Raw genomic sequence first — 15,301 nt, 5'->3', positions numbered from 1 at the left:
TAGGACTGCATACATAATTTTAAATACATAAAAATTTTAACCTTTTTGCACTTATCTTTAAGGAAAAAATATGTTAAAGTTAAAAGTGCACAATAGAATCAGTCCTGCTATGGAAGTAGCTAGCGCTACTTTCATGGTATGAAAACCAAAAGGATGGCACTGACTACTTAGGGGATTAGGGATGAATCTCACAGCACAGGCCAACGTTTGAGAGAGATCTTGAATGATGAATAGAATTCTTTTAGGTGAAGATGGGTATTTCCTAAAGCCCCTGAGTACCCTGACCAGTTAATAATTTTTACTGAAGAAGCTAAGACTTTAGTGTTGCTGAAGACCATAGCAGGGTTCTAAAGAAGATAGTAGTGCCTGAGAGGTGTTTAATTACTGTTATTCCAGTACAGAGGCTATTCAGGATTCAAAGCAGAAGTCTGTGTAAAAAAACTCAGACCATGGCACACAATCCCTTAAAAATCAAAAGCACATTTGTACATCATCTAGTCTTACTTTGCATTCAACGAAAAATGCTTTCCAGCCATATTCTTTAAGTGAACTTCCAGCGTCTATTTACAATTTTTTCTTTGATAGAGAACTCACGGACTCACAAAGTGGTCCTATTAATTGGATGTTGGACAACTCTCAATTGTGTTAGATTATATTGAGATGAAATTTGCTTCCCTGTAATTTCTACCCAGTGATATTAGTTCATCCCTCTAGGCAAATGGAAGCCTTCTTCCAGGCTTCACATATTTTTTCCACTTTTTAAAATAATGTTATGGGGAGGTCTGGGTGGCTCAGTGGTTGACTGCCTTTGGCTCAAGTGGTGATCTTGGGGTCCTGGGATCAAGTCTCCTATTGGGCATCCTGTGGGGAGCCTGCTTCTCTCTCTGCCTGTATCTCTGCTTCTCTCTCTCTGTCTCTCATGAATAGGTAAATAAAATCTTTATTAAAAAATGATGCTGTGGCTCAGAACACACTGAACACTTTGTTTCAGATTTTTGGAATATTAAATTATGTCAAACTTACAGAAATGTTGTAAGAATGACATAAAGAGGGATCCCTGGGTGGCACAGCGGTTTGGCACCTGCCTTTGGCCCAGGGCGCGATCCTGGAGACCCGGGATCGAGTCCCACGTCGGGCTCCCGGTGCATGGAGCCTGCTTCTCCCTCTGCATATGTCTCTGCCTCTCTCTCTCTCTCTCTCTCTCTCTCTCTCTCTCACTATCATAAATAAATAAAAGAATTTAAAAAAAAAGAATGACATAAAGAACTTTTTTCCTGATTCATTTGAGATGAATTATTAACCTGGTGCCCCCTGAATACTTAAGTGTATATTTGCTACAATCAAGGACTTCCTCCTACATGACTACAATATAATCATCAAAATCATGAAATTAGCATTGCTACATTACTATCATCTACTACTCAGACTTTATTCAAGTTTCACTAATTGTCCCAATAACATCCTTTAAAGTAAAAGGATCTCATTCAGAAGCACTTGTATTTAAGAGTTGTACTGTCTCTGTATAGTCTCTTTCATTCTAAGGTTTTTTTTGTCTTTTTTTAAAAAATTTTGTGATCATGACTCTTGAAGATCACAGGCTAGTTATTTTGTAAACTGTTTATCAGTTTTGGTTTGTCTGGTGTTCATTATTAAATTGTGGTTGTATATCTCTAACAGGAATATCACAGAAGTGGTGCTGTATTCTTCCCATTGAATCCTATTCGGCAGCACATAATTTGTTGCCTTACTGCTGATGTTCATTTTGATCATTCGATTATGGTGTTATCATAGGTTTCTCCACTATAAAGTTAATCTTTTTCCTTTTTACATATTTGGATGACAATTACGTGATTCTGCCTAAGTCTCTTCTAATTAACCATCCATATTTCCTTTAGCCATTTTGGAAACGATACGGTTTTCCAGACCCTTCATAATCTGGTCATCTTCCTCAGAAATATTCCTTCACAGCTCAGTAAGAACATTGTAATTCTATACTTTTATCTTAACTTGGGAAACTATAAGAATTAAATTATAGTCTTTATAGGCAATATAAAGTAGATAGTGATCCCAATATATATGTTTGGCTAACATTGCTCTCAATTGCAAAGACAAAACCACTATTTTTTAGTCAGCTCAACAGCATCCTCTTGTACTCTGAATTCCCAATACCAGAGAGCCTTCAATTTTTTTGGAAAAAATACTGAAAATTGGTTCCCCCAGTTATTACTATATATACATATCTGTGATATTCTAGAAGACTATGGAATGTTATTCTTTTGCCTCATGATCATACCAGGTGATACTAGCTATTTATTACAGTGAAAATCTTGAGGAAATAGCTTATGATCTTTCAGAATATCCTTCAGAAGGGAGATCTTTGTTTAGACAATTAAATTATTTTAAAACGAAAAAAAAAGGCCAAAGTGCCTGATAATATGGCCCAAATGCAGTCTGAGAGTTTAGATGGGGAGTGGATGCTTTCATTGATTGTAAAAATCAACTTTTTTGCCTCTTCAGATGAACATTGGTTATCAAAAACAAAGGTTGGACTCCCTTCCATTTTTGCTACTTCTAAGACTTTGATTTAATGCCTATAATTTAGAATTGGTAAAAGTAGAATTATAAAGTTCTGAATGGCTTTTTGAAGGTGTTTGGCCACCTTCATAATCTCAGTCATATCTTTAAGTGTTTTACTTCCTAGTTTTTATTTTTTTATTTTATTATTTATTTATTTTTTACTTCCTAGTTTTTAAGGGCAATAAAGAGGGGCACACATTCTGGGAGGTTGGTATTTTTCTTCTTTGCTTCTTTAAAGTGATGCAAAATCATGTCACCCACACAAGTTTTTTCTGTGTCTGCTACTCCTAAAAGACCCTTGTCTTAAGAGAGCAATCAAAAAAAAAAAAAAGCAATCTCAATTTTGTTGCAAGTAATTGCTGAAGGAGATGGAGGATATTGATTGGATGAAAATATTTGAGCACCACTATGCATGTGACTTCTGTTTTATCAGGATACAATGCAACCGTCCTGGCCTATGGACAGACTGGCTCCGGAAAAACCTATTCAATGGGAGGTGCATACACTGCAGAGCAAGAGAATGAACCAACAGTTGGGGTCATTCCTAGGGTAATACGATTGCTCTTCAAAGAAATTGATAAAAAGAGTGATACCGAATTTACTCTGAAAGTATCATACTTGGAGGTAAGTGATTTATCTTAAGTTATACTGAATTCAAATGTATCTTTGGGTAGAAAAAATAAATCCAAATCATGTTTTTTCCCTGGCATGACTCAAATAAGTAAATTGCATTTTTTAAAGATTTTATTTATTTATTCATGAGAGACACACACACAGAGAGAGAGAGAGAGAGAGGCAGAGACACAGGCAGAGGGAGAAGCAGGCTCCATGCAGGGAGCCTGACGTGGGACTCGATCCCAGGTCTCCAGGATCACACCCTGGGCTGAAGGCCATGCTAAACCGCTGAGCCACCTAGGCTACCCATTAGTAAATTGCATTTTTAGTAAATTACATTTTAAAACATTGATAGAGAAAATTTACTGGCTCAGTTGTTGCTGGCTCCCACCCAGTTCTTTTCTTGTCAGAATAGTCTGTTTAATTTGATTGTTAGAGGAGTTGGCATTGCCACTTAAAAAGATGATAAGAATTCTTTAATTCCAATTTGGCTTCTGCTGCTGATTCCCTGTAGAGTCTGCAGAAAAATATTTGATTTTCCTTTACTGTTTTGAGGCCTAAGTGATAATGCTCCTACTTCAGGAAGAATGCTATAAAAAATGGATGAAGTACTAAGCTGTGTGGTAATAGAATGTATTTATTCAACAGATGTTATTGAATACCTACTGTGTTATAGGGCCTATTCTATGTACTTCGGATATATCTGTGAACAAAACATGAAAATCCTTACCCTTGTGGGGTTTTCATTCTAGTGAATATCACTATACAACTAGATTGGCCAGTTATATCTAACCTCGTGACCTCAAAAACACATGTTCAGGAAATTTATGGTTTTTGGGAAACTAGCTGCTTGGTTCCATAGCAGTGATACCTTCAATGAGCAATGATTAAACTTAGATAATGTAAGCATGCAATTTTATAGTGTATGTGAATAGTTCATCCTGGAGTTGAATCTTAATACATTAGTAGGTATCAGAGGTGTAGAGTTGAAAGACAGGGAGTTTTAAATGTCATTAAGATTAGCCTTCTTGAGTCTCTTAATTAACCCAGTTGTGGTCAGGTAATAAAATGTAAAAATTACTTAAGAACCTGGTATGTTGGGCAGCCCGGGTAGCTCAGCGATTTAGCACCACCTTCGGCCCAGGGTGTGATCCTGGAGACCCGGGATCGAGTCCCACGTCAGACTCCCTGCATGGAGCCTGTTTCTCCCTCTGCCTGTGTCTCTGCCTCCCTCTTTCTCTATGTCTCTCATGGATAAATAAATAAAATCCTTTAAAAAAAAAGAACCTGGTATGTTAAATTGCAGCAATGGCAATAATAGCAAACAAATATGGTGCTTACTATGTGCTAAACTCTGTTCTAAATACTTAAAGTTTTGATTGTTGAAGTATTGGTTGCCACTTTTCCCATTTGCTTCCCGTTTCTACCCTCCACTAAGGACCTGTTACTTAAACATTGTAACAAAATTAGGGAAGGTGATGCTGTTATGGCACCAGCAAAGAACTGAATTTGGGCACCCTTGTCATTTTTTTTTAGTATATGTGCTGCCGAAGCGAGCACACCCTTGTCATTTTTAATTGTGTCTGCTATTCCCAAGAAACTGTCTTAAGAGAGCAGTCTCAATTTTGTTACAATGAATGTGTGAATTCATTCTTGTAAGTATCAAATGGTTACATGTAAGATTTAAAGCCCTTAATTATAAAAATAATGTTATAAATTTTTTAATACAGAAAGTCACAAATAATTTTAAAAATCACCTATAATCCATCACTCCCAAGATTACCGCTGTTAACATCTTGTTTATACCACTTTATTTTTAACAATACCAGATTTACAACGAAGAAATCTTGGATCTTCTATGCCCATCTCGTGAGAAAGCCTCTCAAATAAATATACGAGAGGATCCTAAAGAAGGCATAAAGGTGTGTTTGTCTGTCATTTATTGTTACTGAAAAATGTTGACCACGCTAAAGTTCACATCCCTTTTATTTGCAACTGTGGTTTTAAATGACTATTGACATCTCAGCCTCTCAGATTTTGTATGATCCTAATTTCCTTTGTTAATCTAGAAATCCTAGATGGGAGCTCATGTGGGGAAGGAAGTTATATTGTCTTCCTGTTACCTGTTGAAGGAATGGTAATATCAATTAAATATTTTATTAGTTATTTACAGAGTTCTAGTCCTGGGCTATTCAGTATAATAGCCACTAGCCACAAATGACTATTTAAACTTAAGTGAGCTAAAATATAATGTAATTTAAAATTCAGTCCCTTGGTCCCACCAGCCACATATCCAGTGCTCAGTAGCTACATGTGGCTGTGGCTACTATAGAACAGCACAGACATAGATCATATCCATGGTCATAGGAAATTCTGTTGGGACAGCACTGTATAACAGACATTATGGTAGACTATAGAATGATACTTAAAAAGGAAAAATAATGTAAAACATTTAAAATCCATAAGTACCATAAGAAGAAGAGATCACTTATGTGAGAGGCTTCTGTCATATGGTTTAGATGCAGGATGAGGAGCTATAGCTGAACAGAAAATTTGAGTCAAGGTTGGGAGTTTTGTATATGGGAGTGGACCAAATCTAGAAGCCAGTATTGAAAACAGGCAGAGCTTGAGTCTAGCTCCAGCTTGAGTATTCAGAGGGGGAATCCAAGGCTGAAAGTAGATGAGAATAGGCTTTATATACTTGGGAAATCTTAGTAAAATAGTGTCTTACCCATCTTCTTCCCATTCTTCTCTTCCCCTCACGGAAAGTTGGAGGTTTAGAGTATAGGTGCATGAGGAGCAGGCGGGCTTCTGAGTTTTTTCCTTTTTGGATTTTAAAGTCATTACCCCCCCCCAAAATGAATGAATGAATGAATGAATGAATAAATAAAGTCATTAGCCATGCATTAAAGCAAGGCTTGAAGGATCATACCTATTTTAAAAGCCCGATAGGGGAGCCTGGGTAGCTCAAATGGTTAAGTGTCTGCCTTCAGCTCAGATCATGATCTCAGGGTCCTGGGATCCAGTTCCTCATTGGGCTCCCTGCTCAGTGGGGAGTCTGCTTCTCCATCTCCCTATGCCCCTCCCCCTACTCATGTTCTCTCTCTTGATATATCTCTGTCTCAAATGAATAAATAAAATCTTTAAAAATAAATAAAAGCCCATTAAACTTAGAATATGGGAAGACAATTTGGATAGTGGGGATAAGAAACCTGGGCAAAAGGCATGCCGTCAACAGAAAGAATGTTGGTACTGAACCAGGTCTTGACCCAGTTCCAAGATCTTTTTTATGCCTCATGCCAAGGCAGGAATTAAATCCCAAGCATTATTTGAGGTACAATTTTCAGTACAAAGAAGTGTGCATAACTGATGTAAATTGAGATGGATAAAGACAAGTTTGTCAGCATTCTTCAGATGAGATAGATGGAATATAAGCAGAGATAAAAGATGTAAGGGTATTCTTATAGTAAGGAGTGGCTTAAGCAGAAAACAGACTCTTTGGGGGTAGTAGGACTAGACCAGTCTGTCTGGATTAGAGACTCTGGGTTGAGAAGTAATGGATGTGTTAGAACCAGATTATGAAGCCAAGCTAAAGCTTCATGTGTTCCATTCCTGTGAATCGTATATAAGTGAGATTGCTCTGGCTACTTTTACCAAGTTTTTATCTTATGTGTGTATCTCTCCAACTATGTTAGCTCCTAGAGGTTAGGAGAGCATCTTAAAATCTCCTCCGATCCTCATTATCTAGCACAGAACTTAGAAATTTCGGAGGCATGATTTTAGGGAGACTAAACAGAAATGGATTGAAAAGGAGACAGACTAGATTGAGGAAGGCCAGTTGGAGAAACTTTACCTTATTCTTCAGGCATGAAGTAAGATTGGCCTGGACAAGGCAAGTAGATGTAGAAAGGAAAAGGAAGCAATGGATTCAAAAGAAAAATGGCTAGGAGTTGGTGATAGGTGAAATATGGAGAAATGGGAGGAGAGGAATTGAAGGTGAATGTGAGGTTCTGAGAATAGAAATATTCATAGAAATGAAATCGTAGAAAAAATCAGTGCTGGTGGGAAGGAAGATGAGTTTGGTTTATAATTCACTGTTTTCAAAGTGTAAGTAGCAGTCCTCTAGAAGGACTAGAAATTAGGGCCACAGATGTAGATCTGGGAGCTATGGACTAATAAAATAGGAGCATATTTGGGCTCAAAGGGGCTTCATAATCATCTGGTTCAATCTCCAGAGGCTCCAAGAGATTTTTAACGTGTACAAATTCTCTCGGGTAGATATAATACTAAGCCTAGGACCTTGTTTTCTTGCTATTTCCCTTGGTGAAGATGAAGTATAAAACAAGTCAGAGGTATGGGAGGAGCATAGGGTCACATGGAGAAAGTAGCAAAGAGAAATACCATAAGTATTTGTGTTGCCTTTACTGTTCTTAGGGCCAAAGCTTACCTTCACTTGGAGGCTCCCTGGAAGGCATCTATCCACTGCTCTATCCTAAAATCTAGAGATCCCTTCTAGCTCCAGTATTGCCTGGTACCCTTGCTTTGGAAGTCCCTAGGGGAGATTAGAGACTGTGGTTTGCAGTGATCACAATGTTGCTAGTTAAAACAGTCCTCATTATCACAACTGTTCTAATTTATTGAGGTTCTGCTGGAGTATCAAAGCATTATTTTTTAACCTACCAATCCTTCTATCTTTGATGAAGTATTTAAAGTGGAATCATAAGGGCATTTTTTTTCTTTCTCTGAATTAGATTGTTGGACTCACTGAGAAGACTGTTGTAGTTGCTCTGGATACTGTTTCCTGTTTGGAGCAGGGCAACAACTGTAGGACCGTGGCATCCACAGCTATGAACTCCCAGTCATCCCGATCTCATGCCATCTTTACAATCTCCATAGAGCAAAGAAAGAAAAGTGACAAGTAAGTTGCACCTACAGTTTAAAGAGTCAAGATTTTTAATGTTAGTTAATATTAAGTTGTTCCTTCAGTGCATTTGACAAATGATCAGCCATTAGTACTCTGAGCACTGGTAACCAGTAGAGCCATTTTTGACTGACTTGAAAGAAAACTAGAACCAGCAGACCGACTCTGACACTCAGCTACCCTCAAGTTCACATACCATTCTCATTCGGGTCTTCTTGTCATCACAGGAATAGCAGCTTTCGCTCCAAGCTGCATCTTGTGGACCTTGCTGGATCAGAAAGACAGAAGAAAACCAAGGCTGAAGGGGATCGTCTGAAAGAGGGTGAGAGAAATTAAGGCCACAGCTGTAGATGAAAACTTCCTAGTACTCCCATTGTATCATTAGTGTCTTGACTGAAATATTTCAGGCCATTTTCTAACAGTAGCTACAATTCAAGTTTGAGGCTGATATCAGAAATAGTGAAAAACTCTTTCTTTCCCTTGCACTCATTTTCTAATTTAGGTGTGAGATTTGGATCTGGCCCTTGGTTTGATTTCATCTGGTCCAGGCAAGTTTTAGTTTTTGTTTGGTTTTGTTTGATTTTACCCCCAACTACTTATGATTAAAATCAGTATCCTGATTCTGTCATCTGAAGTATTCACTATCCTTCTCAGATATTATCACTTATAAACTTCATCAGCATGGTTTCCATATCTTTATTTAAGTCGTTGGATATAAATGATGAAGCTCCTAAGGCTAGAAGAACCCCATGGTTTATGCTATTAGAGACCTTAGTCTAGCATGATAGTGGCCTGGTAATCTGCATGCTTTGGGAATGATCTTTCAAGTGATTATTAATCTAACAAAAATTAACAACCAGTCTCTATTTCTTGATTTTGTGCTTAAGAATCTCTTAAAAGATTTTTTCAAATGTTCAGATATACTAAGTCTGCCATATTTCTATTAGCTACCAATTTAGTAACATTACAAAAAAGAAATAAGGATTAGCTTAAATTGACTTCTTAGTGAATTAAAACTGGCTTCTAGTGCTAATTCTTCCATTTCTAGGTCCCTGCAAGCCATCCCTATAATCATCTAGAATAATAATAATAATAATAATAATCATCATATCATCATCATCATCATCTAGAAGACTCACATCAAAATTGCCAGGCTGTAATTTATAGAATTAACTTTTTTTTCCCTTTTTTGAAAATTGAAATTCTATCTGCCCAGTCTTCTGGAACATCTTTCTTTATGATTCCTCAGTGATCATTGACATAGCTTCAGCATTCTCATTTGAAATTAATCTCAATTTCCTTGGCTATAATTCATCAGATTTTTGAACTCCTGTTAAAGTAGTTGAGTTCTCACTTACTACTTGTTCACTCATATTGGGCTGTGGTTCCCTCTGAGGAATTGAGATGAGAATGCAGGAGCAAAAATAGTAATTGAGGAATTTTATCTCTGTCACATATCATTATTACACTGCTGGCACAGGGCAAAGACCTATTTCTTCCTCATTCACCTTTTTGTTCTGAATGTATTGGAAAGTGCCTTTTTTGTTTTATGTTTGCACTGTGACATTTAGCCTTCTTAATACTATTTTTAAAGATTCTTGTAACTCTTTTTTTATGTTTACAGTTTGAGGTTTTTTAACAGCTTTATTGAGATATAATTCACATACCATAAAATTTACCCATTTCAACTGAACACTTCAGCAGATTTTAGGATATTCACAGAGCTGTGCAACCATCACCACAATCTAATTGTAGAACATGCTTATCACCCTCAAAAAGAAACTCCATACCAATTAGCAGTTGCTCCCTACTCCCAGCCCCTTCTCTAGCCCTAGGCAACCATAACCTGTATTTCAGATAAATATAGTCGTACAATATGTGGTCTTTTGTGACTGCCTTGTTTCACTTAACATAAGGTTTTCAGGGATCCTCTCCGTTGTAGTGTATATCAATATTTTATTCCCTTTGACTGCTGAATCATATTCCATTGTGTGGATATACATGTTGCTTGTCTATTCCTCAGTTGTATCCAATTTAGCTATTTTGAATATTGCTCTGTGAGCACTTGCGTGTAAGTTTTTGTGTAGACAAGTTTTAGTTTCCCTTTAGGTATACACTTAAGTGTGTGATCTCTTGCTGGGTAATATGGTAACTTTAAAATTTCCTTTTTAAAGAAATTTAAAATGTAATTAATATACCATAAAATTCACCCTTTTAAACTATACAAGTCAGTCATTTTTAGTATATTCACAAAGTTGTGTAACCATCACCATAGTATATTTTATTTTTTTAAAAAGATTTTATTTTCTTTATTCATGAGAGACACACACAGAGAGGCAGAGACACAGTCAGAGAGAGAAGCAGGCTCCATGCAGGGAGCCCGATGAGGAACTCCATCCTGGGACTCCAGGATCATGCCCTGAGCTGAAGGCAAACGCTCAACCGCTGAGCCACCCAGGCGTCCCCACCATGGTAGATTTTAGAACATTTTTGTCACCCAAAAAGAAAATCCACATGCATTAGCAGTCATTCTCTATTTTCCCCCAGTTTCCTCCCCCCACCTCCACACCCCTCACCCCACCTATCTATGACTCATGCTCTTTCTGTCCCTACAGATTTGCCTAATCTGGACATTTCCTGTACATCTAGTCATACAATATGTGGTCTTTTGTGACTGGCTTCTTTCACTTAACAGTGTTTTCAAGGCTCATCCACGTTATTTAGCATTGACCTACAAGTTTTCAAGTAGATGTGTATTTTCATTTCTCTTGGGTATATATCTAGGAGTGGAATTGCTGGATCATATGGTAACTCTGTGTTTAACTTTTTGAAAAGCTGCCAGATTATTTTTCACAGGAACTGTACCACTTTAACATTTCTCAGGCTTGTTATTTTTAGAATTCTAATTTTAAAATTAGGATTCTAATTTTTCCATATTCTTACTTTTATTATGTCTTTAATTGTAGCCATCCTAGTGGGTGTGAAGTGATACCTCATTCTCATTGTGGTTTTGGTTTGCATTTCCCCAATGGCTAATGATGTTGAACATTGTTTCATGTGTTTATCAGCAATTTATGTATCTTTTTAGAAAAATGTTCAGTCAGATTTTTTGCCCCTTTTTTAATTGGGTTATTTATCTTTTTATGGGTGGGTTATGTGTGTCCTTTATACATTCTGGATACTAACCCCTTATCAGGTATATTCTTTGCGAATGTTTCCTCCCGTTCTTTGGGTTGTGTTTTCATTTATTGATGTTATCCTTTGAAGCACATAATTTAAAAAATTTTGATGAAGTCCACTCATCTATTTTTTCTCTTGCTGCTTATATTTTTGGTGTCATATCTATAGAAAATGCCTAATCCAAAGTCACAAAGATGTGTGCTTCTGTTTTCTTTTAAGAGCTTTATCGTTTTACATGTCTTTGATCCATTTTAAGTTAATTTTTGTATATGGTATGAAGTGGGAGTCCAAAGTTCAGTCTTTTGCATGTAGATCATTAGTTATCCCCACATCATTTATTGAAAAGACTATTCTTTCCCACTGAATTGTCTTGGCATCTTTGTCAAGAAGCAATTGAACTCTCAATTCTATTCCATTTATCTGTATTTCTATCCTTACACCAGTCTTGATTACTACACTGTCTTGATTACTGTAGCTTTGTAACAAGTTTTGAAATCAGGAAGTGTGAGTGCTTCAACTTTGTTCTTTTTCAAGATTGTTTTGGCTATTCTGGGTCCCTTGCATTTCCATATGAATGTTAGGATCAACTTGTCATTTTCTGCAAAGAAGCCAGCTGGGATTTTCATAGGGATTGTGTTGAATCTGTAGATCAATTTAGAAAGTATTGCCATCTTAATATTAAGTCTTAAATTCACAAAAATCAAGTGTTTTTCCTTTATTTGGACCTTCTTAAATAATTTTTTAAATTTTCACTGTTTAAGTTGTACATTTCTTTTGTTAAATTTATTCCTAAATATTTTATTCTTTTCAATGCTGTAGTAAATGGAATTGTTTTCTTAAACTCATCTTCAAATTGTTCATTGAGCTTTGTTTTTTAAAAGATTTTTATTTATTCATGAGACACACACACACACACACAGAGAGAGAGAGAGAGAGAGAGAGAGAGGGAGGGAGAGTGAGGGAGAGCCAGAGACACTGGCAGAGGGAGAAGCAGGCTCCATGCAGGGAGCCCGACAATGGGACTCTATTCCAGGTCTCCACGATCAGGCCCTGGGCTGAAGGCGGCGCTAAACCACTGAGCCACCTGGGCTGCCCTTGTTTATTGAGCTTTGTATAGTGACTTGTGTCTGCAACCTTGCTGAACTTGTTTGTTTGTTCTGATAGGTTTTTAATGGATTCTTTAGGATTTTTTTGTATATTTTTTATTGGAGTTTGATTTGCCAACATCTAGCATAACACCCAGTGCTCATCCCATCAAGTGTCTTTAGGATTTCTATATACAAGTTCATGTCATCTGTAACAGAGATAGTTTTTGCTGGTCTGGATGCCTTTATTTCCTTTTCTTGCTTAATTGTCCTGGCTAGAACCTCCAGGACAATGTTGAATAGAAATGGTGAGAATGGATATTGTCTTGTTCCTGATTTTAGGGGAAAAGCATTCAGTCTTTTACTCTTTTTTAAAGATTGTATTTATTTATTCATGAGAGACACACAGAGAGGCAGAGATAGGCAGAGGGAGAAGCAGGCTCCCCGCGGGAAACCTGATGCAGGACTTGACTCCAGGGCTCCGGGATCATGCCCTGAGCCAAACGTAGACGCTCAACCACTCAGCTACCTAGGCATCTCCAGTCTTTTACTGCTAAGTATGATTTAGCTGTGTGTTTTTCATAGATGCCCCTACCAGGATGAGGAATTTCTGTCTATACCTAGTTTGTTGAGTGTTTTTTTTTATTATTTTTATTTTTTAATATTTTTTATTTTTTTATTTTTTTATTTTTTAAATAATAAATTTATTTTTTATTGGTGTTCAATTTGCCAAGATACAGAATAACACCCAGTGCTCATCCCGTCAAGTGCCCCCCTCAGTGCCCAGCACCCATTCACCCCAACCCCCCACCCTCCTCCCCTTCCACCACCCCTAGTTCGTTTCTGGGTAGGAAATATCAGAAAGGGAGACAGAACATAAAGACTCCTAACTCTGTTGAGTGTTTTTATCATGAGTTTGTCAAATGATTTTTCATCATGTATTGAAAATGATCACATTTTTGTTCATTATTCTGTTGATATGGTTTATGGCATTAATTGATTTTGGATGTTAAACCAATCTCATTCCTAGAATAAATCCAACTTATTGTTTTTGTGTGTTTAGTGACTTTCTTGGACTAATTCTTTAATTCCCAGTAGTCTGCAGTCACAGAAGTGTGTACTTAGTTACTTTAGTGGTTAGCTAATGATTTGTCTCAGATTTCCTTAAATGCCTTAAACTCTAACTCTTCCACCCTTCATCTAGGGCTCTGTGTTATGTGTTGGGGCTTGTTTCTAACGCTCAGGCTCTAGTCTTCACTTCTTGAACAGAGCCTCAATATTAGCTAGGGGTTGAAGAGAGGGCTTTTTAGGTCTTTCCTGAGCATGCACACAGAAATAGACCAGAGCTTTTTAAAGCCTCCTGTGGACACTACATTCCCCAGATTTTCCTTTTAAGTTTTCAAGCAGGCTCTTGTTTAACTATGGCTATGAAGTTTGTTGTGTATTATCACCAGATATTTTTCTATACATAAGTGTGCATGTACATATAGTAATGTATTTGTTATATGCCTTTAAATTTTTCATGCTGCTAAAATTTATTTCCTTTGAATTACACAGGTAATATATGAACAAATTCCTAGTATAAAACACAAACAATGCAGATGAAAATAAACCATTCTCCCCCCTCACCCCCAACCTCCTAATCCTAATCTACATGTAACCACTTTCACCTGCCTGGTTTTATTTTACCTGGTATTTTCCTGTTGTTTTTAAAGACAAATGCTATCATACTGCACATAGTATTTTTCAGCTTCCTTTTGTCTCTTAATAACATACCTTTGAAATTTTTTTATACCACTATATAAATCTGCCTCATTTTTATAACTGCTATATAGGATTCCACAGTGTGTAAAATCTACCTTGTTTATTTAACCATTCCTGTATTGAATGACATTTAGGTTGTCTAGTTTCTAGCTATTGCAAAATGATGCCTCAGTCAATAACCTTGTGTATGATATATACTTGAAAATATTCTCTAAATTATATACTGGGAAGAGGAATTGCTAGGGTGAAGGGCAAATACATTTGAGATTTTAAGTACTGCTAAATATTGTTCTCCAAAATGTCTGTCCCAGTATGTATGCCACCTATTCTATATGAGAATGTTTTCCTGTACTGTTGACAATATTAGATATTATTGACCTTTTTTATTTCTATCTTGACACTGCATGTTATTTAAAAATTTTTTTATTTTCCCCAATTACTTGTGAAATTGAGCGTTTTTTCACATTATGGGGAGTTTCTTTTTCCATTTCTGTCAATTGCCTGTTCATACCCTTTGCTTATTTTTTTCTTTCAGATTATATTTTTCTTGTTGACTTTAGAAGTTGTTTATACATTCTAGGGGTGCCTGGGTGGCTCAGTCAATTAAGCCTCTACCTTCGGCTCAGGTCATGATTCCAAGGTCCTAGGATCAAGCCCCACATCCGGCTCCCTGCTCAATGGGGAGCCTGCTTCTCCCTCTCCCTCTGCCATTCCCCTTGTTTGTGCACTCTCTCTCTCTGTCAAATAAATAAATAAAATATTTTTAAAAAGTTGCTTATATATTCTAGATATTAATACCTTGTTATATACATTACATATGTTTTTCTCAATCTTATTTTTAACTTTGTAATCTTTTCATTCATGTTTTATGTGTGTGTAGTTTCCTATTTCTTTTCTTTTTTTTAATAATAAATTTATTTTTTATTGGTGTTCAATTTGCCAACATACAGAATAACACCCAGTGCTCATCCCGTCAAGTGCCCACCTCAGTGCCCGCCACCCAGTCACCCCCACCCCCCGCCCTCCTCCCCTTCCACCACCCCTAGTTCGTTTCCCAGAGTTAGGAGTCTTCCATGTTCTGTCTCCCTTTCTGATATTTCCCACTTATTTTTTCTCCTTTCCCCTTTATTCCCTTTCACTATTATTCATATTCCCCAAA

At 36.9% G+C, this 15,301-nt stretch overlaps 1 protein-coding gene across 2 annotated transcripts in view; it reads left to right on the top strand.

Annotated features, from left to right (window-relative positions):
- The window catches only part of KIF4A (kinesin family member 4A), a 119,178-nt gene that overhangs the window by 1,211 nt on the left and 102,666 nt on the right, over window positions 1–15,301 (top strand). For both annotated transcript variants that reach the window (XM_055338926.1, XM_055338927.1), the window contains exons 4-7: window positions 3,011–3,201; window positions 5,022–5,114; window positions 7,944–8,110; window positions 8,341–8,435. In XM_055338926.1, the coding sequence (XP_055194901.1) occupies window positions 3,011–3,201; window positions 5,022–5,114; window positions 7,944–8,110; window positions 8,341–8,435 (546 nt within the window). The remainder of the gene's footprint in view (window positions 1–3,010; window positions 3,202–5,021; window positions 5,115–7,943; window positions 8,111–8,340; window positions 8,436–15,301) is intronic.

This window comes from Nyctereutes procyonoides, unplaced genomic scaffold (assembly GCF_905146905.1).
Source record: "Nyctereutes procyonoides isolate TBG_1078 unplaced genomic scaffold, NYPRO_anot_genome, whole genome shotgun sequence".
In the NCBI taxonomy this organism is placed as follows: domain Eukaryota; kingdom Metazoa; phylum Chordata; class Mammalia; order Carnivora; family Canidae; genus Nyctereutes; species Nyctereutes procyonoides.
This window is presented reverse-complemented; position numbering and strand designations above follow the sequence as displayed.